The 26,946-nt window shown below is 38.0% G+C and overlaps 3 protein-coding genes across 11 annotated transcripts in view; 2 read left to right on the forward strand and 1 right to left on the reverse strand.

Annotated features, from left to right (window-relative positions):
* Positions 1-195: 195 nt before the first annotated feature.
* On the forward strand, positions 196-6,003 carry LOC116846681 (vesicle-fusing ATPase 1-like). Its single transcript, XM_032820845.1, has 10 exons — positions 196-358; positions 615-703; positions 1,069-1,293; positions 1,438-2,065; positions 2,171-2,395; positions 2,482-2,781; positions 2,867-3,157; positions 3,330-3,514; positions 3,608-3,766; positions 3,955-6,003. Exons 1-10 carry the CDS (start codon positions 347-349, stop codon positions 4,070-4,072), a joined length of 2,232 nt encoding a protein of 743 aa, XP_032676736.1. The 5' UTR covers positions 196-346; the 3' UTR covers positions 4,073-6,003.
* A 185-nt stretch (positions 6,004-6,188) lies between these two features.
* LOC116846631 (C2 domain-containing protein 5) lies at positions 6,189-17,733 on the forward strand. 3 transcript variants are annotated; one of them, XM_032820713.1, is made up of 15 exons: positions 6,189-6,488; positions 6,666-7,060; positions 7,152-7,292; positions 7,373-7,589; positions 7,676-7,801; positions 8,549-11,055; positions 11,381-11,533; positions 11,689-11,857; positions 12,099-12,912; positions 13,177-13,497; positions 13,585-13,783; positions 13,996-14,174; positions 14,299-14,424; positions 14,529-14,675; positions 14,846-17,733. In XM_032820713.1, the coding sequence occupies exons 2-15, from the start codon at positions 6,694-6,696 to the stop codon at positions 14,930-14,932; spliced, it is 5,553 nt and encodes a 1,850-aa protein (XP_032676604.1). In that variant the 5' UTR covers positions 6,189-6,488; positions 6,666-6,693; the 3' UTR covers positions 14,933-17,733. The 3 variants fall into 3 exon arrangements, with proteins under 3 accessions (XP_032676604.1, XP_032676605.1, XP_032676606.1); XM_032820714.1 differs by having other exon boundaries at positions 6,189-6,393; XM_032820715.1 differs by lacking the exons at positions 14,299-14,424; positions 14,529-14,675; positions 14,846-17,733 and having other exon boundaries at positions 13,585-13,770; positions 13,996-14,163.
* Positions 17,734-22,663: 4,930 nt separating this feature from the next.
* LOC116846575 (myosuppressin) overlaps positions 22,664-26,946 on the reverse strand; it is a 37,526-nt gene continuing 33,243 nt past the window's right edge. For 4 of the 7 annotated variants that reach the window (XM_032820581.1, XM_032820580.1, XM_032820579.1 and 1 more), the window contains exons 2-3: positions 24,981-25,183; positions 22,664-24,170 (exon numbers count right to left, since the gene is read on the reverse strand). In XM_032820581.1, the coding sequence (XP_032676472.1) occupies positions 24,019-24,170; positions 24,981-25,176 (348 nt within the window). In that variant the 5' untranslated portion in view covers positions 25,177-25,183 and the 3' untranslated portion in view covers positions 22,664-24,018. Of the gene's footprint in view, positions 24,171-24,980; positions 25,184-25,773; positions 26,270-26,946 lie in introns of those variants that run through there. The other 3 variants (XR_004378520.1, XM_032820582.1, XM_032820583.1) reach the window with 3 other exon arrangements.

Consider the following 26,946-nt stretch of genomic DNA (forward strand, 5'->3'; position numbering starts at 1 on the left):
CTATATTCTGAACTCTCTTTTATCGCTAAAAAAATATCTAAAAGTGGCTTATAGTCAATCAGAAGACCTATAAGCCATTTTTAGAGTCATTTTTAGCAATAAAAGAGAGTTCAGAATATATAAGTCTTATGCTTTTAGATAACTGCATTTATAAACGTTATGCAGTGGAATATTATGTACTGCAAGTAAAGTAGCGTACCTACGATGTGATTTATATTACCGACCATTTGCCTTCGCTTGCGCATGATCGTGAGTAACTCGCCTTTCATCAATATCAAAGCCACCGATACGGAGTTGCGCCACTGTATCCCACCGTGACCAGTATTCGCTCGTTGCCGTCAAAAAAATGTCAGCGATGGTGAGTATACGTTGTTGCGCGAACGAAAATCATTAAATTGCCTACGATTCTCGTCCTGCGTATCCGCCCGCGAAAATGCGATTTCTTCCCGCATTCTCTGATCGATTTACGATGATGGACGAGAATATTTTTTATATAAATCACATGCTGTTCTATCCCTCCCTTTTCGCGTTGAAATCACATCAATACTCGCCTTCGTAAACCTTTTCCACGCGTCATCATCTTGCATAAAATGTGACAATTCTGTCTGCTTCAGCGGATGAAAGCAGTGAGGTGTCCTACGGATGAGCTCACCCTCTCCAATTGCGCTATTATCAACGCCGATGATTTCCCTGGTGATGTCAGGTAAAAATACCTCGCGACATCACGTTGTTTTGTTGTATTCAATGATGCAAACTGAACTACGTCAAGATCAGATCAATCTGCAAATCCATATGTATTGTCTGTGTGGATACATTTATTCCCACTAGTGTTTTACAGTAGTAAAATAAAAATAATTGTAACAGCAATGAAATTATAAAAAGGGAATGGATATGTTATTGATTAAACCGTTATTGTTTTATTTTTATCATATTTTAAAATTTCTCAAGGATACATATGAATTTATCAGATATACATGCATCCTATATATCTATAGAATATGACATTAAATTTTATATCAGTATATACATACATTCATTGAAATACTTATATTTTAATATCTGTTGCAGGCATATTGAAGTAACTACTGCACCAAATTATCACTTTGTGTTCACTGTAAGAACACACCATGAGATACCTCGTTGTACAGTCGGTTTTAGCTTACCACAGCGAAAATGGGCAACATTGTCGCTTAACCAAGAGATTGAAGTTCGACCATATAACTTTGATCCAACTTCTAACACAGAATGTTTGTGTAATATTGTTTTGGAAGCTGATTTCCTGCAGAAAAAGACGTATATATTTTGGATAATTTATATATTATGTGATATAACAATTAAGAATCTGCTATGGACAGTTTATGAAATATTTAATATATGACTAGTATATGAGTATTACATTGTAAACTATTTTTAACTATTTTTATGTTATTATTCCAGCGTTACTTTGGACCCATACAACACAGATGAAATGGCCAAGGATTTTCTGCTACAGTTTTCAGGCCAGGCATTCACCGTGGGTCAGCAGCTGGCATTTCAGTTTAAAGACAAAAAACTGCTTGGATTAGTTGTCAAAAGTTTGGAGGCTGCTGACCTATCGGCCATTAGTTCAGGACAGAACACTGTGCCCAAGAAGACCAGACTGGGTCGATGCTTGGGTGATACTATAATACAATTTGAGAAAGCTGAAAATTCCAGTCTGAATCTTGTCGGACAAGCTAAAGGAAAAGCTGTTCGTCAGGCAATCATCAACCCGGATTGGGACTTTCAGAAAATGGGCATTGGTGGTTTGGACAAGGAGTTCAGCGCCATTTTTCGCAGAGCGTTTGCATCCCGTGTTTTCCCAACAGAAGTTGTCACTCAGATGGGTTGCAAGCACGTAAAAGGCATCTTGCTGTATGGACCGCCTGGTACGGGCAAAACACTAATGGCTCGTCAGATAGGAACAATGTTAAATGCCCGAGAACCAAAAATTGTAAACGGTCCACAAATTTTGGATAAATATGTTGGAGAGAGTGAAGCTAATATCAGAAGATTGTTTGCTGATGCGGAAGAGGAAGAAAAGAGGGTAGATAACTCAACAATTTTATCATTTAAATATGATATGCAAATATTAAGATTGTATTTTTACGTATATATAAGAAAAGGGGATAAAACGAATCCTTATTTTTAGCTTGGACCAAACAGTGGACTTCACATAATTATATTTGATGAAATAGATGCTATTTGTAAGTCTCGAGGTAGCGTCGCCGGAAACACAGGAGTGCACGATACTGTGGTGAATCAGCTGCTGGCAAAGATTGATGGTGTTGAACAATTAAATAATATTCTTATTATTGGCATGACTAACAGGCGAGATATGATCGACGAAGCTTTATTGAGACCTGGTAGATTGGAGGTAAACTGAATTTATTTAAGAATATATTCAACTATATAATATAACTTTGCATTTTAAATGTAGTCCGGTTTTTTTTATACTTAAAGCTGCAAATGGAGATCAGCTTACCAGACGAACATGGACGGCATCAGATTCTTAATATTCATACATCGCGAATGAGAGATTACAAGAAAATTTCGTCCGATGTGGACTTGAAAGAGTTGGCGACGTTAACGAAGAACTTCAGCGGCGCGGAATTAGAAGGTCTAGTCAGAGCTGCGCAAAGCACTGCTATGAATCGTCTAATTAAAGCTGCCAGCAAGGTAGAGGTGGATCCAGCCGCAATGGAAAAACTGATGGTCACTAAGAGTGACTTCTTCCATGCATTAGAACATGATGTTAAGCCAGTAAGCTTGAAAATTGCTTATTACGTTTCTGACAGGCGTAAAATTTTCCCTTGTCGGCTAAACACTGAACTCGCGCATCTTTCAGGCGTTTGGTACGAGTGCTGAGGCATTGACTCAATTACTGATACGCGGAATTATCAACTGGGGTAGACCAGTGGCTGATATCCTCGCTGATGGTAGTCTGTGCATTCAACAAGCTCGCGCGACCGAAGGATCAGGACTTGTATCTGTTCTCTTAGAAGGCCCACCGAATAGCGGGAAAACTGCGCTGGCTGCGCAAATCGCAAAGAATTCAGACTTTCCATTCGTCAAAGTGTGTACACCTGAGGATATGGTCGGTTATATTGAATCTGCGAAATGTCTTTCCATACGGAAGGTAATTGTCTTGTTTATATAACACTTAATTTTTATCTGATTTGCTTACAATACATCTGTAAAATGATCGCTTGTATTTAATATATGATATTCAAAATATAATTAGCTTGCACTTAATTTAATGTTTAAAACAATTGTACTAATAATTTATGCGATGTATTTATGCATTTTAGGTATTCGACGATGCATACCGTTCACAACTCAGTTGCATCTTAGTCGATAATATAGAACGACTGTTGGATTACGGCCCGATTGGACCAAGATACTCTAATCTAACGTTGCAAGCACTTCTGCTGCTGTTGAAGAAATCACCACCGCCTGGCCGTAAATTGTTGATTCTATGCACTTCTAGTCGCAGGTAGGCATAAGGAATTTCTATTTTTATAGTCATGTACAACCAAAGTTACAAAACTGATTGTACCACTTATCTGAAAATATATTTACTTTGCAGACAAGTTTTAGACGAGCTGGAAATACTCTCAGCATTTAATACCATTCTTCACGTGCCTAATTTATCAATGCCTGATCATCTGTTGAGAGTTTTGGAAGAAGTTGATCTCTTTTCGAAGCACGAAATGGCTTCTTTGCACGCCAAACTTCAAGGAAAACGGTAATGTACAAGCTATCTTACTTTGCAATAACTTTATCGAATTTTAGGAATGTATATATATATTTTTTTTAAGGCCGATATTTGAGGAAAATATAAAGATATATGTTAAAGATAAGGGAGATATTTTTATTACAGATATTTCATGTTGCGCAGTTAATCATTCGACTGACTTACTATTATTATTACAGCATCTTCATCGGTATTAAGAAATTGCTATATCTGATAGACATGGCACGTCAAGTGGAATCGGCTTACAGGCTCCCGAAATTCTTATCGAAGCTGGAAGAAGAAGGCGGCCTAGAATAAGAAGTATTCCATTTCGAGTTGCGTTAGTTTTGACAGCGTAGATACAGAGAAATCGCGAGCACTTCTAAACCCTGTGTATATTCATCCATTCGTTTTGCGTTTTTAGCGCTGTCAGATCCAAGCGATTCTGATCGGATCCGCTCGAGAAACGAACGCATTCTCGGATTGTAGTAATTTACATAGGTATAGACGTTGAATGAGACGTAGTCAATGACACTAGAACCTTTGTGTCACGATAAATTACCGTAATAAGTAGAAGATAACACTAGCTTCCATTGTGGTGCATATCCAAAAATGCGTATTAACTCCATATTTTGAGATACAAATGCAGACCACGCCATAGTAGACACCTAAATCTAGACGACTGTTATTGGTCTTGTAAGCGAAATTTGAGAAGGAAATATCGAGATAATTCGTTCTTCGTGTAATAAGTGTCTCGATCTAGTTTCAATACAATTTAATCGCAATAATAGCAAATCTGAAGGAGCAGATTCCTTGCATTATATCTTTTAAGGGCTTAATAGGCCAATTTGTTAGGCTTGTATATGCACGCATCTCGAAATAATGGTTTGCTGCGATTCGATTGAATATCCGATTGTTGAATAATAGTGTACCATTGTACAGTTATTACGGGAACATGTATAAGGGCGGAAGTGTTTGGGATAACAAACGCAATACCTGATTTTAGCGTAAGGATCGTCTGTTGCATTCTGTCAAGTGCATTTCTTCCTTATATGCCTTATGTATCTTCAATACACGGTTAAGAAGATGAGAAAAATATTTATAGCGAAGGACTGTAAGTGCAGTACTTACATTAGCTGTTGCAGAGATTGCACCAACGTCGCTTACCACCGATTTAGCAAATTCTTCGTGTGCTTTTCTAAATTATAATCTCAATTATAGCACATATAAGAAAAGAAGATTCGTATCACGGAGATTAAACGCGAGGCGACGATGATGGTAGTCGTAAATAGCAAACTGAATGTACTTCTGTAGTTGTATATTACATAATATACTTTCTTTTAATATGGGAGGGACGTTGAAAAATATCAATATCTTGAATGTACAATGTTGCTCTGGAACAATGTTTGATAATCAGGATTATCGCGGGAATTTTACGTCTCTACTATTAATTGTCAAATAGCAATAATATAGCTATATATACATATATATATATATATGAAAAGATAAACTTGTTAAATTCTCGTATATGATGCTGTGTATTTATTGTTGAGTGCATTCTCAATTGCACATGTATATTGTATGCAATTAATTACCGTGCACATATTCAATATCCACTGTATTCCTCGTAAATCATGGATAGTGATGCGATGTAAGGACAGTAAGATGTAATAGTTATAAGGACAGCCGATATAGTCAATAATTGTCGATAACACACCCCGCTATTCTTCGGCATGTTTCAACAAAAGATCATTCCAGAATTATTGCTTGAGATATATTTATTCTACTACGGATTAAAGAAAAATTACAACGATAATTAGAGACAGCGTGTAATGCGAATTGTATTTATTACTACTTTTTATTTATATATAGTACCAATTAAAATAATAAGTCGATTATGTGATTTGTTATTAGGATGTATGCCAGCTGTCGCTTGTCATACACGTTGTATTATTTTGTTCATAAATTATGAATATGAGTAGAGCGATGTAAGTTTATTTATTTTTTTTTGTATTATACTAGTATTTTAATTGTATTATATCTGTGTTATGGCTTGATAGATCGTCAAGCTAGTTACATATATTGTATATGTACTGAAAGAACATGTCATATATTGCAGATGTCTTAAAAGAGAAATTTCGCTTATGCGGTGTTCCTTAACGTATTGTAATATATTCGACTACTCGTCTGTATTCATCAATGTGACCTGTTATCGATGCGAGGCAAAAATAAAATTACCCGAAAATACATGAACGGACATTTTTTCGTTATAAAAAGTATATTTTAGGACGTTTTAAAACTTTTAAAAATAATATATAACAATAAAAGATTAGCGCTTTTCTATTTGAATTTTATTCGACCGATCTATAAGAATGGGACCTAAAGTGCAACAGTAGTTAAACTTATGGATTGTCGGTAAAATCGCAGCGGACAATCTAACCTATTATTCCGTCCTGACAGAACAAATTTGTCAGATGCTGTCACACGTTTTGCCGGAGCCGTGTTTTCTCGCACTGTGTGATTTACTAGTTTATATAAAGAATAAAGAATTAGATATGTGATATCGCGAGATTGTCGATCGAGAAAATATAATTAATCATTGACGAAATACTCGTTGTGAAACATCAATTGGATTAAATGTAGGACGTAGTTTTACTTCATTAAAGAAATATCTGACGAGCTTTTTCTGATTTTAGTGATATTTAAGTAAACGCGCACGCGCATATATCCTGAGGTACATTGGTTAAATTTGTAAAGTTATTATATTCTTTGCATGAAATTCTTTAAAACAAACTAAGATATGATGTTTATTACACTCTAATGCTTAGCAATTGTCAAATAGATATAAAGTTTGAGTAGACAGTGTTTTTAACTGTGCTAATTATTGATATATAAATGAACTTTATTGTAGATTGCCTATTGAATTCTAAAGTGACACAATGCCTGGCAAAATAAAAGTGAAAATATTGGCAGGTCGTAATCTGCCTGTCATGGATCGTTCTGGTGATACAACAGATGCGTATGTGGAACTAAAGTTTGGCAATACAACTTATAAAACAGATGTATGCAGAAAATCTCTGAATCCTCAGTGGAATTCTGAGTGGTACAAATTTGAAGTTGATGATGCAGAGCTGCAAGATGAACCTTTGCAAATCAGACTAATGGATCACGATACGTATTCAGCAAATGATGCGATAGGCAAAGTTTACATAAACCTAAATCCATTATTACTACCTGGTATACTACCTCCAGTAAAAAATATTTGGACTCTGGAAGCAGCTATGAATACTAGTGCTGGTTCACAAGGTAATATATGCACTATATATGTAGTGTGAAATTTCCTTATCACACTCTGTATTGTTTCTTGAATATTCTTACAATTTATATTTATTTGCAGGATCAGTTATGACTGGATGGATACCTGTATATGACACAATGCATGGCATACGTGGTGAAGTGAATATTATTGTCAAAGTGGAGTTGTTCTCTGACTTCAACAAATTTAGACAGTCATCCTGTGGAATACAATTTTTTTATTGTAAGCTCATTTGTCTTTAATCAACGCATATAATTCCCGAGAGAAACGAACACTACTAAAAAGATCTCAATATGTTTCAGCACCAAATATACCGTACGGGTATCATGCCCAGATGATACATGGATTTGTGGAGGAGCTTGTAGTCAGTGACGATCCAGAATATCAATGGATCGATAAAATAAGAACTCCCAGGGCATCAAATGAAGCGCGTCAGACTCTATTTTTCAAATTAAGCGGAGAAGTTCAGAGGAAGATCGGATTGAAAGCACTGGACCTCGGTGGAAACGCTGTGATAGGGTGTGTAGTTCTTCTTCTTTTTTAATACAAGTTTATCAGTTGTAGTTTTCATTTATCGTTTACTTTATCGTCTGGTCCGATATCAGATATCTGCAAAACTTCGACTTAGAAGGCGAGTCCGGTATCGTCGCTAGAGGCATAGGCACGGCAGTCACACTCGTAAAGCTGCACGATGTCCTTGGCTTCCCCTGCGATAGCGTCAACATCGAAGAGTAAGTACTCCTGGGCATTCAATTATGGATTATCGGGACGGGAGACTGGCTCGCTTAAATAAATCGCCGGTGTCTGGTCGTTAGGATAAATGGCATCTTACCACGCAATTGCGTCTGGCATCGCGCGAATTAAGCGTGTCGCCAACTCTCATAACAGACGGCCATAAACTTGGCTCTCTCGCGAACGAGCTATTTCGAGAATTTCATACAAGGAAATGCGATCGTTACAGGCATTTTATCTTACTGCTGTGAGAACACGCAGCTATGTTAGATGGCCACGCGCGATCCGGACATATCGGTCGAATTAATCTAATCTAAGCAATTAGATAAACGGGATTGATTATCTTTCATCAACATTTCCATCATTTGCATCATTATAGGTAGATCGAATTCTGAATAGCATAGCGCCATCGATTATCTAATTTCTTTGTGCAATACGTATCAATTTCTTTCCCGTATTCTCTCTTAGAAAATATCCTTGAAATCGCTGTTCCGGACATTCAAAGCGAATTGACCGCCCGTATATCGTTCACGCTTTTCTAAGAGAGAGCAAGGAGAGGCAATTTATTTGTCCCTGGAAAATCCTCTAAGGGCATGATACGCGCAGTTATTGTGCAATAGAATTCGATCGTGCGAAATGAAAGAAATAAGAGTTAATTCGCGTTTATAACGAGCTTTCATAATTGCGGCATACGAAAATTAATAGATATATTTTTCTGTCTTTCCCATTTGCATGCGTTTGTGTAGGATCGCGCTCGCGCTTCCTTCACGCACTAAAATGCAAACGGAACGTTCAGAAGCCGACGACAGCGCGCTGTTCATTCCTAGTCCCGCATCTTACCCCTTACGCATACCGACGCGACCCGCGCGTTTCTCTCACGCCAAGTCTTCATCGTCACTAACGCGCTTGGAGATTCCCAGTTACGGCGCGATGCGAAGAAAACGTGCCAAACGAATTCCCTTCTTCCGCTCCAACACTTTGAGCACCCTGAGCTTGAGAACCTTCGGCGGTTCTGACTTTACTCCACCGGAATATATGATCGACGAGACGGTGAGATCTCTGCGCACCATGCTGATGCCGGTGGAAGACACCAAAAAACAATCGCCCAAGTCCAATCGGCTCTCCAGACAGATTCAGAATCTTCGCGACAAAATCGACTCAGTCGGCGAAGAGAATCATCTCGCTACGGAGACCGACTCCGACGCCGATCCGGTCAGATCCTTCATTGTGAGCGTGCGTAATCCTACGAGGGAACCGAGGACCTTTAAAGAGCCTAGAACTGGTAAGATAATGGCCGCGTTACTGATCGGATCCATACAGAGCATGCCTCTGCAGAACATCGGCAACGGTGATCCTACTTCTCCCGTCTCTTCCAGCAACGAGCAGTCCAACGAGAAAGAGACTAAAATGTGCTGTGAGGAAGAGGTCCCTGTTGATCCTAAGGAGAACATCAGTGGCGACGTCAAGACTGAAGAGCGACTTGGTCAAGACGTCTCGTCATCAATCGGCGAAACCGAAATGTCCTCTTTCGACGACGACAATTCCAGTGCGGACGACGACTCGTCGGAAGATAACACCAGTTACAACATTTTACGCGACTCAAGATATTCGCTCGATGGGAGCGACTTCGACAGAGGGGAGCGCTCGCTGAGTTCTCGGGAGAGAACTGAAGTCGCCCGCTCCAGCGCGGAGAGCTATACGGATTCCACTCTGCAAGTCGACTCGGATGCAACATATCGCTTGTCATCAAACCTAAACCTAAACTTAGGCAGTGGGGAAGGCGTTGAATTACGCAACGACGAGATCCCCATAATTACCGTGGACATGCACGGGAGCACGGATTCGGACGCGTCCATTGATTCCTCCAGACTGTTGCCAAGTAACGAGAATTCCTCGCCGTACGCTTCAACGTCGCGCGACCTCATGGACACCGATGGTTTCGTATCGAAAAGCATTCATCCGTTAAATAATAAACCGCGAGACGTCGACGACGCGAGGCAGCCGCTTGATGCTTCTGCGAGGTCGAGTCAAAGGTCAAACTTGAGGGTGGAAAAGAACGAACAGCGCGGCAGTGCTACGTCCGGCTCCGACGGTTCGTCGTACGAGAGAATGCATCGTGTGCACCTCACGCGACACCAACGAGATCTGTGTCGAGCGCGTAGTTTATCCGCTCAACGAGAAATGCAATCAATGCGACGCGAATCACCGTCGCCCAGTGAAACGGAGAGTCGCGTGAGCACTGACCAGAAGAGGAACGACTCAGTGGCCGATTCGTCGCGAAAACCGACCGACACAAGTCTGTCGTATGAAGAAATTCGCGCGAGGACGAGCATGGAGAGACAGAGGTGCATGTTGGATCTGATCAAGCTGATCGATACGAAGATGATGGTGTCGGAGCGCGCGACGACGCGCTATGATAAAAGAACTGTCTCGTTGAGAAGCAAACGGAAGAAGCGCGAAAAGACGCGCGAAATCCCGACGTCGCTCAAGAAATCTCCCTCGCGTGGCGATACATCCACGAGAAAACATCATAAAAATCACGGGAGGGACGTTTCCTTCTGCGTTCCTCGCGTCTGTTCCACCCCCAATTGTCTTTCCTCGGATCAGCAGCTGATCACTTCGTTCCGAGCTACTTCCCGTTCCTGCGACTCTTCCCCCCTCAGCTTGAGTCACAGTCATCGTCATCGTTATCATCATCCTAATCGTCAACATCATCGGCATCATCGTCATAATCATTATCACGCGCGCGTGTCACTCAGCTCGAAACGAGCCGCCGTAGTTACTCCATTCGTCACGATCGACCGTCGATCTGACGTGTTCGAAATCTCGAGAAGATCGCTCGAGAACCGCGGTAAAACCGACGTCGTTGCGTTATCTGACATTAATGACGGTGTCCACAGTAAACCGACCACGAACACTAATCAATCGGCATCCCGACCGTCGCCGAGCGTCGGCATGCCGGCGGTCGTGATACGCAAATGCACTAGCGTCTGTAATCTAAACGAAACATTGTGTCATATTGATCGCACCGAGCCCACTAACACGGCTAAAATGACTTACAACTCGTGTGTGTCCCATCCTTCTCCCGATCTTAGGCAGCAAGACGAGGCAGCGTCTGTCAGTCCTTCTTACCCGCTCCCGGCTGTGCCATCTGTGGCGGCGAAAGTCTCCCAGTCACCGGCGACCAGGACGCTCGCCAACGTGCCGCTTCACAGGAGGTCGAGCGACTCCGACTTGAGTGTCACTCCGAAAGGTTGGTTTCTCTTTCTCCGTGACGGGGATAATTGAATAAACGTTTCTTGATGACTGGACATTCTCGTCACATTAATAAAATCACTTTGAATTACAATAAAAGAGAGTAATCGATTGATAATTGCGAAACGGACAAGAATGATAAGAAAATTTTCAGGAAAATAAGAGACTTCTCCAAAAAGCTCCAGGCATTTCTATGAATGTTTTATGATAAGTAAATGTATGGTTTCTAGTAATATGTTATTAGTCTGATACTTTTAATTAAAAAGAAAAAGAATTGTTGAAAAAAGGAAGATAAAGGATGGGGAACGATCATCTTGTCTCAGGTAACTCTCTTGGCAACAATGATAGATCGATGGCGGCACCGTTAAGGACACCAGCTGCGGTAGTTAGGTCCATGAACCAGGACACTTTGGAAATGTTAGAATACCCGTTTATCACGATGCAACACTATCCACCTGGCTTCATACTACACATAGGTAATTAAGCTATACTACACGTCTTTAAGGCCATATTCTCGATATAAGGTATCGGGTCCGATCTGTTGTTAACGATAAATCGGCTGGTTCTGGAAAATATGGGCGTTATACTAGACCAAATGTCACAACAAACTGAATTATATATCTGGAGATAGGTGGCCTGGTGAGCTCAAGATCGGTAAAGTTGCTCGAGAGGATAAGCAACTTGGAGGAACCAGAAGGTCGTGATGCTTGGTGGACCGAAATCAGAATGGAAGTTCGATCACACGCGAGAGCGTTGGCTTGCAATGTAGTTATAGGCTACAAAGAAGAAACCAGCATATGGTGAGATATCGTTACATTCTGCAGGAAATTTTGTAACATCGATTGAAGTGAGACAACGCGTTGTCGAATTAGAAAAGCTCAGCACTTGCCGACATGAAAACGCGTGAACTTTCTTCCTTGTTCTTGGGAACTTTTGAAATCGGTGCAATCGTTTTAGCAATGTTTTGTGCCACTTCTACTTTCATTTTTTGAATAAAATCTTTGATATACATGTTATATTGCTGATATGATTTTTCTACAGTGATGACGTATGCGTATTGAGTGCTTCTGGCACCGCAGCGGTTATAAACCTTCACAATTCGACTCAGGAACCGGATAGTTTGACCCTGAATAAACTTCAGCTAGGGACAGCCGCCGCGACCGCGGCGGACACGGATCGCGAGAAGAGTCAGCAAAAGTCAATGGCAATGAAGACGGAGAAGGCTGACAGCGATACGCCTGTCGCGAATCATTCGGAACGACAAAACAGTAAAGCGTGCAGACACTCTTCGGAGAGCAACGATCACGAGGGTCCTTGCGGCCAGGCTCAGTTAAGGTGTAACTTGTGTCATCTCCCATATTGCGAGAAGAGCGTGCCGTTCAGAGTTAACGTATCGAAGTGTGCCATATGCAAACGCGCTAGAGTACCGGACGTGATGTTCACCACCATAGAAGTGCCAGCGAATATACCAACAACCGGCAGAGGTTGCTTTATCCAAGCGACCGTGTGCAAGAACAAGAAGGACCTGCGAGGCGAACTGAACGCCAAGGAGATATCCGATAGCCTACCATTTTTGGAATATGAGCTTCATAGTTTGCTATTGAACAAGCTCAAGATGAAAGGCATGAACGCGATCTTCGGCCTCAGGCTGCAGGTCTCAGTCGGAGAACGTTTGATAATCGGTATGGCGGTGGGCACCGCACTTTATCTGACAGCGTTACCACCACCTACCATTCCGCAAATAGCGTCTGGCAATTCGTGGCACAACGACGAACAATTGGCGGAGATTCAAAAATCCATTGTAGAGACGGTGAAGAAAAATCGAGAATTTTATCATCTAAAACCTACCATCAGCGTATGTAACACGCGTATTATAGTATAGCGGTTTGCTGAAATATGAATACTTGATAAAGAGTTGCGTAACGAAAAGACGGACAACGAAGTTAACAGCTAGATAATGCGTCTCGTGTCGCACGCGAAAATTGCCGCTTGTGTTAAGATTGTTTATTGAATTATGTCCCATTGTCACATTCCAAGTCTTCATATATTCGTCACATATACATATAGCACTAACATTCATCTTTCCATTGCAAATTTTCGTAACGTCGCGTGATTGTAGGAAGCAGAAAGTACACGCATCACGAGTACTTCCGACACGGACGAGTCGGACGAGGATCTGCCAGAACTTGATCTCGGAGTGGGTACACGTGATGCTTGCGTCTTGGAAGTGGATGACATCGAAGATCTGGATCGAATATCGTCGTTGATGGACGATAGACCGCCCGACGATTTCCATGTGGTCAATATGCAGACGATTCCCGGCCTGGAGGACTTAGAAATTGTTCGAAATTTGCAGATGTTTACTCAAGTCTCGAGAACGAAAATTCCCGCGGGACAATTCGCGACGATGCCGTCGAAATTTTTTGCCCGACTACTTCAGGTGCCGTTGCTGCTTCATGTGATATAATTCATAATTTCATTAAATTATGAAATATATCTTAGTGACAAGTTTTTATTTTTATTTTAGTCCTTATGCTTCAAATTAAGGAGAATGGTCCCTTGTGCATTATGTGATATGCAATTTAGAGTAGCGTTACCCGAACAAGACGAGATACAACTAACTGTCGTCGGTATGGCGCTTGGATTGGGAGAACCCTTGAAAACGGATAGATATAAAAAGAAAGTCGTATGTCGTTCCCTGAGCAAGGATCAAGTAAGGAAATCAGGTACTTCTTAATGCAATTTCGCTCGCGCGAACTGTATTTCTATTTTGACGAGAATTTACGCCGCACAATTTTTTATCGCGCTTTACGGCACATGTAGCTTTGTAGTTGTGTGAGCGTTGAACGCTACATTTATTTAGGCGTTGTAGTACCCTTCAGAGATAAACTTCGTAAAAAATAAGCATCGAATACTTAATTCTACTTTTTTTCGCTAGATGACAGTGACATGATATTTAGCTTGGACGAGGATCATATAGATAACAACATTATATCTGATAATGCGGTTCGACCTTATGTGGGAAACTCCGCGATTTTAAATAGTGCTTCTATGCAGAAGCCGAGACCGCGCTCACCTTTACGTTCAAGAACATTTTCGACTCACAGACATAAACATGTGAGTTTTTTCTTTAAATATATTCTGATTTAATATTATTGGTGTTTTTTTCTCCATTGTAAATCTCTATTGAGGCTTTATTTATTCTAAGTCTCTATAGTCTTCATTTTACTCTTTATTGCAGGTGCCTTTAAAAGGAAGATACGGCGTAGACATAACACCTTTATCTTACCTTCCGGGTGGAAGAATAGAGAGATACCAAGGCAATTTAAATTTCTTTTTTATCCGTGAAAGTACATCTATACGGGAAGTGAGTTTCATCTGGAAGCTATATTAAATTTACGAAATATTATAATAATAACTAAATAATTGTAATAATAATCATTAACAATAATGACACTGGCATGTTTACAGAATGGTGGACTGAGCGGTTTCACTCACAGTTTCGTGATGGAAGTTCTTGCAATCGTACGCGCACACATCACAGCATTAGGCGGTAACGCTATGGTTGCGTTCTCGATGACGCAATGCGTGCTTCTTCATAGTCCACACAAAAATCAAGTAAGCAGAAATGTTATTTTACTCCCGCGTGTTTTCCCATTCTCCGTGTGCTTGTTCTCTTTTATCATGACGAAGAGATTAATATTGGTACACTGTTGAATTATAATCGCAATACGTTTGTATATGTATTTGGTAAAACAGAAAAATGTGATTAACACCAATGTTTCCAGGGTCAGTGCCTGATCAATGTAGGTGGCGACGTGGTGACAGTATCCTATTACGCCGACGAGAAGCATAGTGCTGTTTCAAATTGCTGACCCCAACCCCCGCATTCAGCGCCGCCGTAAACAACCATCACACTTGACGATCAATCATCTGATTAAATGTTTACCGACATTCTCGTCAGATCCGAATCCACGTGTCCATACGTCTATATGTGCGTACGCTGATCTAACGAAAATGTCAACGTTATCACCTGCGATATCAGTCCATCAACCTTAATTGACTTCTATTGCGTCTGCTAGCGATGCTTTAACAGCACGTGGTAATCGACATTGTTATTTAATAATTTATTCTGCGAACGAGGGATATAAGATAACTGATCTCCATTCACGATCTCTGAAGCCTTATGTGCAAGCTCATTAGATGAACTTGAATCGAGAGAAATAATCGTATTTGTAAAGAAATTTACTTCTGAGAAACTATATATAATGTAAATATAAATAAATTTTTTAGGAAAGATCTGAAGGATTTTAGGTTAGGATCTAGATCTTGAAATTTAGATCAGATTTTTACTATCGAATAATTATAAGTTCTTCATCTTCAACTATTTCTTCTCAGAAACAAATATATGCTTTATTCTTATTTAAGCAAACGAACACGATAGAACATGGTAGAGATGCTTCGCATTCTTCGAAGTATTATTATCGAAGTATTGTTTACATTAACACGTTTACTGCCATAAATCGCCATATAGTGTCACGCTGAATCTCAAGTAACTGATTACATCTAAATACGCTCATCAGGTTGTGAGGCTATGTATATAGTTCCATCACATCATTGAAATTCTGTTCCATTCTTTCTTAATGAATCCAGTCGGCTGATTTCAAGTGTGCGCGACTGTCAGCGAGGATAATTAATGAATGTTTAATTACCGGAATAACTAAAATGAGTTAGGGAAGAGGAAGAATGTATAGTACCATACTTTTTTTAACTTCAAATATAAAGAAGCCAAAAATGATTTTTCCTCCTTTAAACGGTATTGTTAAATTAATCTCGTTTAGAGAGTGATAGAATTGTGCTAAAGGCAACTACGTTTGCAGAATATTAAACGAAGTAATTAGGTTACTAGAAAAAATTAAAATACGTTTCTGGTCACTAGGTGCCTTTAAGATCATGCAAAAAGTTCCATTACAATATTCTGCATTACACAGAATATGTAACTGATAGACTTAGCGTGTATCAGAAGCATGGTTCTTAATTCTGAAATTTTGATAATTCTCTCGAAGAAGAGCAGAGTTATACATCATGCTACACTTGGTCACAACGCTCTACCATGAATTTGTAAATATAATAATAATAGCCTTATTTTGTGTTATATATTATTTTGCACCTATTATATATGTAATAGGTAAAATATAAATATGTTTTTATAGTAACTAACGAAGCAAGTGACATAAAGTCCCACACAATATAAATATCTAAAAGATATCTTAGAAACGTTTAAAAGATATCTTACTACTTGTTTTAGATGTTTTTACGTCTCTAAGATGTATTTTAAACTTTTGTATTGTTTGGCGTATGACAAAACGTTATTATACGAAAAATATTTTGTTTGTGTATGTAATATAAACAATATTGTTTCAAATTTTATCAGCGAATTTGTGTCTCGATTAAGTAAAATATAATTGTCACTCGAGTGCCACACGCGACAAAATATGTCGTATTATAATAAGATATTGTTATTATATGTAATATCTAGATAAAACTTTTTACATGCAGTAGTGTTTTACGGTTTGTATATTTTATATCTGTTTTCCAAGTGAAAACAATACGAAATTTGTTCAACGTGAGAGTCAAACGAAACGTCCACTTAAGTGACGAAACTCTAGTCGATGTTACTATCTGTTTTTTTGTTTTTTAAAGAGAATTAATTTTAAACATATTATTTAAGTTGTTTAAATTATTCTATCAAAGTTAATTTAAAAGGCGTATATTTGTTTACAGAGAATAACGATAAAGCTTGAAATTTCACTACTTAATTACGGGAGCGTATAAAAGTTTTAAAGATATCGACTATTAACGACTAAAAGTCGTTATATCGTCTTAATAATCAATACATAACCATAAAATGATACGCAACCTTTATTTTTAATCTATACATTTGTTTATTATCTTCTCACATTAGTTTCACGGTTATTTATTGATTGTTAAACTAACAAGAAAACAAGAAAATGTTCAGAATATTTTGGAATAGTGTCTTTAATTAATTACAAACACCAATTTTTTAATAGATCTTTTTATTTCGCTCTTTTTTTAGCAGGAATTTTAAGTATGCATTTTTTCGTTTTTTTCATTTTGTCATAAATCAAAATAGTCGTGACGAGGGGCCAGAAATCATAATGCTTTTTGTTGTGGCAAAATTTGATAATATTAGAGATGTATTTCGTAGTACTCTTATCCAATATTACAAACGAAGCTCAATGAATATCCGATTATTGATGTAGCAATTAAATCATTGTGCAATAACAACTAAAGAAAATAGCAAAGAAAGCGAACGCATACAAGAATTGAAAAACATGTATCGAAGTGACATATTAAGAAAATCCAAAGTACAAAATAGAAAATAAACTGATATTACCGAGAATTAATTACGCGCGCGTGCGTAAACTAATAAATTACTTCGGATAACCGAGGAGGAACGTTTCTTCTTACCTAGATAATACGTTTCTTTTTAATGAGATACTATGATTTTTCTTCCACCTCAGGTAGAGCGAACTTTTGTAACGCTAACAAAAAGAAAGAGAAACTCGCACTGCTGTAAAGCTTAATGTATATAAACTGAATAATCTTAATAAAACAAGGGCGAAGTAATGTGGAGGACCTGTATATAATCAGATGAGGGATCTTTATTAAGCAAATTTCGTATTGTCCGCTTCAGCTAACAATTGTCGCGCACGGGAGTCCCATCTGTGCGGCATCGCGAAACCACAAACTGCGTTTCGCGACGGTGTTCGCGCGCGCGCGCGCGCGCATGTGGGTGGAAGCGAGATAAATTACGCGCGACAGGAATAAAATACGAGCTGCGAAATGCACGGCGAGAAATTGGGACACGTTTTCCCGCCGTACGCTTGCTTGTACGCGCGATAAAGGCTACTTAGGATGCCGTGGGAAGGTCGACCAAGGGAACGAACAAATATTGCCGCACGGGTAATTGCCGAGACGACGGCGGGACATCAATCTCCGGAACCCGTGCGGACGATGTGGGACGAATTTGAACCTCCTTTCGAGAAGGACACTTTACGGGAGCCGAGTTCGAGCGTCTGTGCATTTTACGTGAAAGGAGTCTATTTCGAAAGACTCTATATCTGCATTTTACGTGAAAGGAGTTTATTTCGAAGGAGTCTATTTCGAGAGAGCATGCCCACTTCTTCATTCGCTTCTCCGTTACGGATACCTTGAAATTTGCAGAGTGCTCGAAATTCCAAAAGTGATTTTAAGGGATTTTGATTGTCAATCTCATTCTGTAATCGATGAGATGCTAATTAATTAATATAGCTAACCCACTGAGAGAAAAAATAGTAAATTATTTGTGATGAGTACTAATAACATATTTACTTAATCTAAATTCTTACATTTAAATGCTTCCATGAAAAGCTAAAGTTTCCTCAAGGTTTTAAAAAGAATGTATATTTTCTTATTCGACAAATACATTAGTTTAAGTAAATATATTATTAGTATCTACCGAACTATGTTACACTACACTGAGAAAAAATTTACTAAATTTCAAAAAACGTTTGTTTGGATAGTACTGTGAAGATATTTGTTTAAATTAAGTAATTATTTTCTAAAATTAAATAAAGAAGTTTTAAATATAAATTTGTTTCTTTAATTTTAGAAAATAATTATTTAATTTAAACAAATATCTTCACAGTACTATCCAAATAAACGTTTTTTGTAATTTAGTAAATTTTTTTCTCAGTATAGTGCACTATTTACTATTTCTTAGATATTTTTTCCTCTCAGCGCGCATGTTGTTTAAGAACGTTTGCAAATTCTGAAAATTTAATAACTAAACCGAACTATCTAACGAAACTGTTTCTTTGTCTCGTTATACGTTACCAATCCTTGCGAGCTCCAGTTTAATGCCAATGTGCCGGCGATTGCTGAATTGCGCAATTCAGAATTTATCGTCCAACGCGATATCACGAGAACATGTTTCCTCATTTGTCGCAACAGTAACGTTTAATGAAGAAAAGAAGTTACAAGTATAACAAAGTGATAAATTTGTAGAAAGTCTTGATTTCAAACATAGCATGTTTAGATGGACTTGACCATCATCCTCTAAAGGTTAAGGGTAAGGCCGCCAAGGTGAGACAAAAAAATATCACGACTGTACACGTGGTGGAGTTGAGGTCACTGGGGAAATAGTAAGGAATATCTAAACCTTGCGCAAGGTAAACCTGAGACAATGAAAAGATCAGATTAAAGAGGCGAGACGCACATACAATGAACATACGAAGCAAAAGAAATAAGGGATTGAATTTCGTCAAATATTATATCTTGAAAATTGACTTTTGATTTCTTGCCTTCTACGTTTTCAATATTTCGTTACATACAATACGTTTTCACATATTCAATATTTTTATCTATTCAGTATCTTTCTTTTCGATGGACCATCAAAAGGCCAATGGTGATTAAAATGTATTTTCCAACTGCAATTGATCATGAAATTATTAACACGCTATTAACATCGTTTTTCCACATTTAAATGAAACGCTCAGAGCGATTATTGGCAAAAGTAATGAGCTTCGATTATTTCTTTATAATTGCTTTCAATCAATATCCTGATGCTCTCGATGCTGACGAGCTTCGACGTGTTTGTAACGCGTGAGATTTCTTCATTGAGAGATGTTCGTTATCTGTCATGTTTCTTGACGTTACATTGTATCGTTGGTCGAACGTTTAACAGCAAAAGAACAGTTTGATGAATAATAGATGTTTTATGCAACAGTTAATGTGTTTCTCATTCCATTTCTGTGCAAATATCGCAATGTATTTACACGTAACTTGAAACTTTAAATAAAACTTCAATTTTAAATTCTTACCTATCTTGCATAGCTAGTTCCCGTTGCTCGATCCGCTTGTCCATCTCAGCCTCTCTTATATTCGCTTTCATTCACTTCCGACTAGCTCGATTTCCGCAAACTCGATCCTCTGATCGTCGCCGGAAATCGAGTCGGTGATAATCAATCCCGAGGCTCGAAACATTCTTTTTCCGAATTTCCAACGAACCGTCGTGTCATCTTGTGCATAAATTACGTCTCGCCGCGCTCTATCAATGCCAGTAAAAAATTTCGCGCTGTTTGTAAGCAATGTGTAACGTTCTTTATCTTTTCTCTTTGTTTTCTTCTTATCTCGCAGGACGCGTTAGAGAATGAAAAACAACGAATGGAAATGTTTCTAATAGAAAAGGGGGAAATTAAATTTCCCAGAAACGGAGAAAAGAATCTCCGGTTTAAACGTAAATAATGAAAGAAAGAGAAGGAACGACAAGAAGAAGAACCGTAAAAGAAGACCACGAAAATTATCCAGGGTCTGCGAGTGAAATACAGCACAGTAGAAACGGTGTAACCGCGTGTAGTCGCATTATAAATTACACTTTTTATTTCCACCCATAGACACACAGTCGGATAATCTAATCCGTTGTGTTATTGCAGAGTAAATATCGAGTAAATTGGAAGTATCTTTCGTTACGCCTCGTAATATCTCATGGTAAATAGCAGGGTAGGTGGTAGGACACTAAAAAAACAAGTGTATTCTGAGAGAATCGATTTATATATGTATGTATGTATATATATATATATATATATATATATATATATATATATATATATATATGCCATATTATATATCAGTTATAATAAATATATTATTATCTTACGATATGTACATACATACATTAGTACATATCGTCGCATCGACCGTATCTTACAGATTTTGTCCGTTCCGTGAGTGATAATACATTTATGTGAATATATTCAACGAGTAAGACGTAGAGACATTGAGAGTAATGCTAATGGTCTCTCAAGGCGGAGACCTCCTAACGTTGGCACGTATCTTCGATATGGAAATGCTACGTTCGATTAGACGCAAAGATGCCTTCTGCGCAGGTGTCCCGGTAATACTTAATTAATAAAATTTAGAATGTTCAAAAGTGCCAAAGAAACAAGTCGAAGGAATCCTCCGCGAATAATGGCGAATTGTGCTGCGAAGCATCATCGATTTGCGAAATAAACGGCGCGAGCTCGCTCTCGTACAACACCCTTTACTTTCTCTCGCTCGTAGACGGTAGACGGTCATTATCTCGCGATGCGAAGACGAGCGTGATTAATTGGAAATAGTAGTCGCGGGAAAACTGATACGGCGCAACGTGCCTACGTTCTTACGTGCGTACATACGTACATAAAGTCGGTGATGTTGGCCTAACCATAAGGACTAGTTAAAGTATGACATAGAATTAATAAGACGAGTAAACTCGGTACATTCACATGACAGAGGGTAGATTAAGATGACATATTTGCGCGACGTAATCGCAATGCGCGCAGCGTGCCAAGCTTTCGGAGTGACTTATTCACGTGATCGTGTTGTGATCGTTTCACGCGTCCAATCACTCGCCACTGCGGCAAATCCTCGTAAAACCGACGACAATGATCGCTAGGTATTTTCTAGGCAATCGTCAAATATTAAAAAACGTATGTCGATGTGTAGCTAATAATTGAGAAAAACGAGCGCAAAGGTGTATTCCAACGTGTGTTACTGCAATTGCACTTGCGTCGCGAATTTTCTATTTTATCCTCTCGCGCGTAAGTACATTTAATAATCGCCAGATAGTTGTAGAAGTTGTGCACGAGGAGTGACGGAAATCAGTCGTCTCGCTAAATCGTCCGACACGCGCGCACTAAAACGAGTCTTCTAGAATTTGCATGTGAATCAAGCTATTTCCTCGGCCTAATTGTTCTGACGGTCCGGAGAAATCGTTTCCACGAGACGAAGTCGTTTCTACGAAGTAGAAAAACACGCGGACGAAATAAAAAATCGCGGTTAAAAACAGAATCAATAAATTACATAAATTAAGTCTCTCTCTTTCTCTCTCAACAGTCAATAACTTATTAATTAGAGCCTACTAATTTGTATATATTCAAGCTTTAATTGGCTCTTTTATATATTATCGAAAAAATCAAATCTATACGCACGTTTATCTATATATGAGTTACATCACAAATCTCTTGATTGTAATGCAAACTCTAAGATATTACAGCCACAAACGATTATCATGCATGAGTTATAGAAACATACTTTGTAACAAATTTTCATACATCCGTTAGATAATAATGCCGTAATTATAATATCAAGAATTTCAATTAAATAGTAATCGCTTTATTACACTCTAAAAATCTCGGATTAATATTAGAATTATTAGATAAATCGTTTTCATCGTGCCTGCAAAATAGCGCTCCACTTTCAGCCATTAGGACATTTGCCATTTGCCATTTGCCATTAGGACATTTGCCATTGCACATAAGTCATCGGTTGAAGAAAAAGAAAAATATGTCGTAGAACTCGTGTTTTCCTCTGATCCTTCGCAGAAGTAATCAACAAGAATGCATACTTTTTGACTATAATACTATAATTATTATTCTGAAAATCTTTAATATGCATAAACATTATGTTTTATTTGGAAGAGGACTATTAAGAGGAAAATTAATTCTTGCTATAAAATTTCGTCATTCAAAAAGCAGGACGTTGGCCGTTAATAAAAAAACTAAATATAGAAAACTGGTGCCACCTCCGATGGGCTTGACCTTGACATATGTTATAGAGGTCACCCTCCTGAGTGACTTTCTGAAGGTTTTAGCCGTCGCTTGTTGTTCGTTAAAAAGTTATTAACAAAGGAAGTTGCATGAAATGAATGTAATTTTTGGACAACATCGTGGTGTGCGCATGTGTTCCTATTATATTTGAAATTTTATAAATAGAAAATAATAAAAATAAAAAAGGTGCCTGTCCCTAGCCGTGTAACTGGGGGACGTAGCTTCCTAGACACAGGAAGCGTGACAGACACCGTTTATATACTCCACTTAATATACTCTGTGTTGATATTAATGCATTTTTTTTAACTTTTTAACAAACAATGAGTGCCAGTTAAAAGCTTTTAAATGTTACTTAGAGCAGTGGCAGACATCTTCTTAACCTACAAATTCGATGTTTTCATATATACGGTGTCCAAAAATTACATTCATTTTATGCAACTTCTTTTGTTAATAACTTTTTAACAAACAACGAGCGACGGCTAAAATCTTCAGAAGGTCACTCAGGAGAGTGACCTCTATAACATATGTCAAGGTCAAGCCTATCGGAGGTGGCACCAGTTTTCTATATATTTACCAAAAAACTTGCATAATGTAACACGTTTCAAAGCTATTTGATATCTATCTGAACTTTTTGAACAAATTAATCGCGGTGTGTGTTTGAAGTGCAAATCTATCAAAATCTATCGAAATCACTTTCACGTTGACTTAACGCTAAAAAAGCACCGATTTCGCCCTTAAACGCCGTTCAAATGCAATAGTCGAAGAAGAGACTAGATTATTTAATGAGATTAGGCGATCGTCTTTCGGCGCGGGGGAGGGAAAGGGCTGATTGTAGATTTTTATAATTCGGCAAATGTCCTACGAGTCGATGATGAGGCGATCGAACGACTTGAAGAGAACTTGATCGTTTACCGCTTGTGCATACAGAGCAGAATGGGCGATGCCATTTTAACGTCGTTTGCCGAAGCGCAAGAAAACGTGATCGACATCTTGCCTCTTGACACCGCTGTTATATCGCGGCAAATACTCTCGGTATTCTGAAAGCAATTCAATACAGCTCCCTTGATTATCCAAACGCAAACTTCAACTCGAAAATATATACGAATAATCGAATAAAAAAGGATTGACATCCAGGATAGCATAATCGGTATAGTATACTGTAAAAATAAAAATATATACATACATAAAAATCAGTGTATAAATAAAAGATACAAATCAATACAAAATATTCCGTTATTGGTTGGTCTTATTTCAGAGATGGATTCTTCATTATATCGAAGCACGAAAGCAGCTGCAAATCCGAAATTAGATCAAGTAGGTCGTGCATTTATGAGTTGTTTCGACTCTTCGATGCTGAATAAATCCATTTGTAACAGCTTTTGCAAAAATATTATGCACAGAGGGTTACTACGGGTTACATAAAAAATAAGCCGCCACACACACATACACACATTCACAAAGTCTGTAAAAGAAACGTCATATTACTTCGTATGTTATATTGCGTATTAATATTCTACACGCGGTATATTTTTTTGCGGGGACGCGTGCGCGATATATTACCTCTACATTTCTACACGAACATCAAATACAAAGAATCATATTGTTTACATGTCATTATGTAAGTATCTATGACGTGGAAAATGGCAATGGCACCATTATTCACCTCATGGCTCATCAAATCTAAACGCATAAGATTCAGCAACTACAATTGTTATTAAACCTTTGATACTCGGAACAAAGGTTGTGATGTATTTTCAAAATGGAACTGTGTCTTAATTGCGTCTTTAACTGATGGTAAGCCAAGCGAGATGTCTTAATCTGATGGTAAGTCAAACAACGATGTCTTAATCGCAACACATCGGACTGTACAACCAATTACATATAATTTTTTTAATCATTGTATGTCCTGAAAGTATGTTCTAAAGAGATCCTAGGATAACAATGAACGTTACTCATTCGCTCATTTTGTTCATTTACTATCCTGAAAGAGAGGCCTGGCACTTCCGTATTAGAATGTTTACTTTAAAATTATTTAAAAAATATAATGTAGGACAAAGCGTTAACAGAACTATATCGAGACGTTATATCACACTATTTTTTTCATTCTATCTATTACAGTAATATTATTTTAATTAATTTACCGTCTCGCTCTATATTGTTATATCCATATTAATGATTAGGATAGAATATTTTGGATAACACGTGCAAGAATGAAAAAAATATCATATGTACTGTCTCAAGAGCAAGCGATACGATTAACAAGCGATTTTACCTTTGTCGTCGATAAAATTATTCATGTCACTAGCGTCCCATATTCTGGCGATAGTGACGCAGATTTTACGTAGCCTGGGCGGAAGCTCCTCAAAAAATCCCGGATTGCACTGAGCAGGCAACGCGGCGAAAACTTCGCCGGATATCATTGCCATAGTTGTCACAGACACGAGAACCATCAACGTCGAGCTCATCATGTTTGGGCTAAAAGAAAAAATACACGTCTATGTCAATGCGTAGTCTAGTCTAGTTTAGTTTATAGATGGTTTGGTTTCTCAAAGAAAATATCCATATTATCATAAAACTGTTTCGCAATTTTCGAATTACTAATCTAATTGTAATGTCATTTTATTACAGGATAATATTTATATTATTTGATAATATTTAGTCAATAAAACATTTAACATGAGCTTTTTTCCCGATAGGTAATGTCGAAATATCAAATGCAAATGATTAAGTCAACAATTAATATACTTGATTATATATTGTTAGATTAGTTATATTTGCTATTAATGTATGAGTGGTTAGCTTTAAAGGAGAATCGTGTCCTATAAAACATCTGACATATTAAATTAACATTCAAATATTGAAGGTCAAGTTTGAAAACGAAATTAAAAAAAGACACGATTTAATTTTTTTATGAATACTATATTTTTTTTCTTTGCACTTCTAGGTATTTATCACTATACTGCTATTTATCACGGGTTTTTATTATTTTTTATTATAACTCCAAAAAAGAAAACATCTTGCAATTATCCTAAATAATTCATATCAAGTATCTTCGCTTTACTCACATTGTAATTAGAAAATTTATATATCGTTTGATGTACTAAATGATAAATGCAGTGTTGACAGAGAATTACACCTAAATATTTGGATCGTTGCTGTTTGATAGATACATATTTATGATTGTGCACACGTAGCTGATAATGTTATATTATGTATTATTCTTCTATATATATTCCTTTATTTGATATGGATGCAATAGGCATGCCCGCAAATGTCCGTAGATATTAGCTTATATACACCAAAATTGTTCCCAAGCCTACGATTTCCCTAAGTAAATCACGCGGTCTACTGGAACCAGATGTTACATACATTCGTGCGTCGATGCTTAGCTGAGCGGAACGAAATATTCACATTAATACACGCTTATATTATAAGTGAGCTAACGTTCGCTGTCGAATTTCGTCGACAATTCCGTCGAAGTAGATAATATTTATTATCGAAGCAACTACTCAGATTGTCAACTCAACTTTATTAATATTTGACAAAGTTGAGCGATAGTAATTGGCATTCGACTGTGCAAAATTTCTGCGCCTTGTCTAGTAGAATACAAGTTACATACTTAACTACATTTATCTATTTTTTATTTTGTAAGTTAACTTATTATCCAACTCAATCATATCGCCAACTTATTCATGAGACACATTATTTATTTCTTTATTCTAATTTTTTTTTATTTTATATCTTATTATGGACATCGAACGTTATGCAAGATAACAACAGTTTCTTTATGCAGTTTATTTTCGATACAGTTAGAAAGTATGTATCAGTTTCTCATACTCCGTATAATGTGTGCACGAGATACACAGTTTTATCGTAGAAGAAAGATATTAAAGAGGTGATAAAAGTCAAGAAAAGCGAATGTGAGAGCGTCGTGTTACTGAGAAGGCGACCTAAAAGCACATCAGGTAAATAGAACTCATTGATGTGAATACGATCTTAGGAGTGAATACGAAGCGAGGAAATCGCGTTACCCAGCCGACATTCCGTATATATACTCGAATTATTCGATAGCTCTTATTTTCTTTGCGCGGCCTGCGTCGAACAGGACGCCAAGTAAAATGGAGACTTGTGTCGTAGTCTGACGGCAAAGGGACGACGAATAAATTTGATATTCTCGCGTATTCCTCTCGAACGTGCAAAGGAAACCGTACGTGACTCGCCCGGAATCACAAGCAGTT

The sequence above is a fragment of the Odontomachus brunneus genome, unplaced genomic scaffold, assembly GCF_010583005.1.
Source record: "Odontomachus brunneus isolate Ranch 3 - 2012 unplaced genomic scaffold, Obru_v1 Obru_scaffold_066, whole genome shotgun sequence".
In the NCBI taxonomy this organism is placed as follows: Eukaryota; Metazoa; Arthropoda; class Insecta; order Hymenoptera; family Formicidae; genus Odontomachus; species Odontomachus brunneus.

What these genes read in the sequence shown, in the direction of transcription:
- LOC116846681 (XM_032820845.1), top strand. An exon ending in TAGAACATGATGTTAAGCCA is followed by an intron (nt 2,782 to 2,866) that starts GTAAGCTTGAAA and finishes CGCATCTTTCAG; the next exon opens with GCGTTTGGTACGAGTGCTGA. An exon ending in CTATGCACTTCTAGTCGCAG is followed by an intron (nt 3,515 to 3,607) that starts GTAGGCATAAGG and finishes TTTACTTTGCAG; the next exon opens with ACAAGTTTTAGACGAGCTGG.
- LOC116846631 (XM_032820713.1), top strand. Translation starts at nt 6,694, where the DNA reads ATGCCTGGCAAAATAAAAGTGAAAATATTGGCAGGTCGTAATCTGCCT. An exon ending in TGGAATACAATTTTTTTATT is followed by an intron (nt 7,293 to 7,372) that starts GTAAGCTCATTT and finishes AATATGTTTCAG; the next exon opens with CACCAAATATACCGTACGGG. An exon ending in ATAGTCCACACAAAAATCAA is followed by an intron (nt 14,676 to 14,845) that starts GTAAGCAGAAAT and finishes CAATGTTTCCAG; the next exon opens with GGTCAGTGCCTGATCAATGT.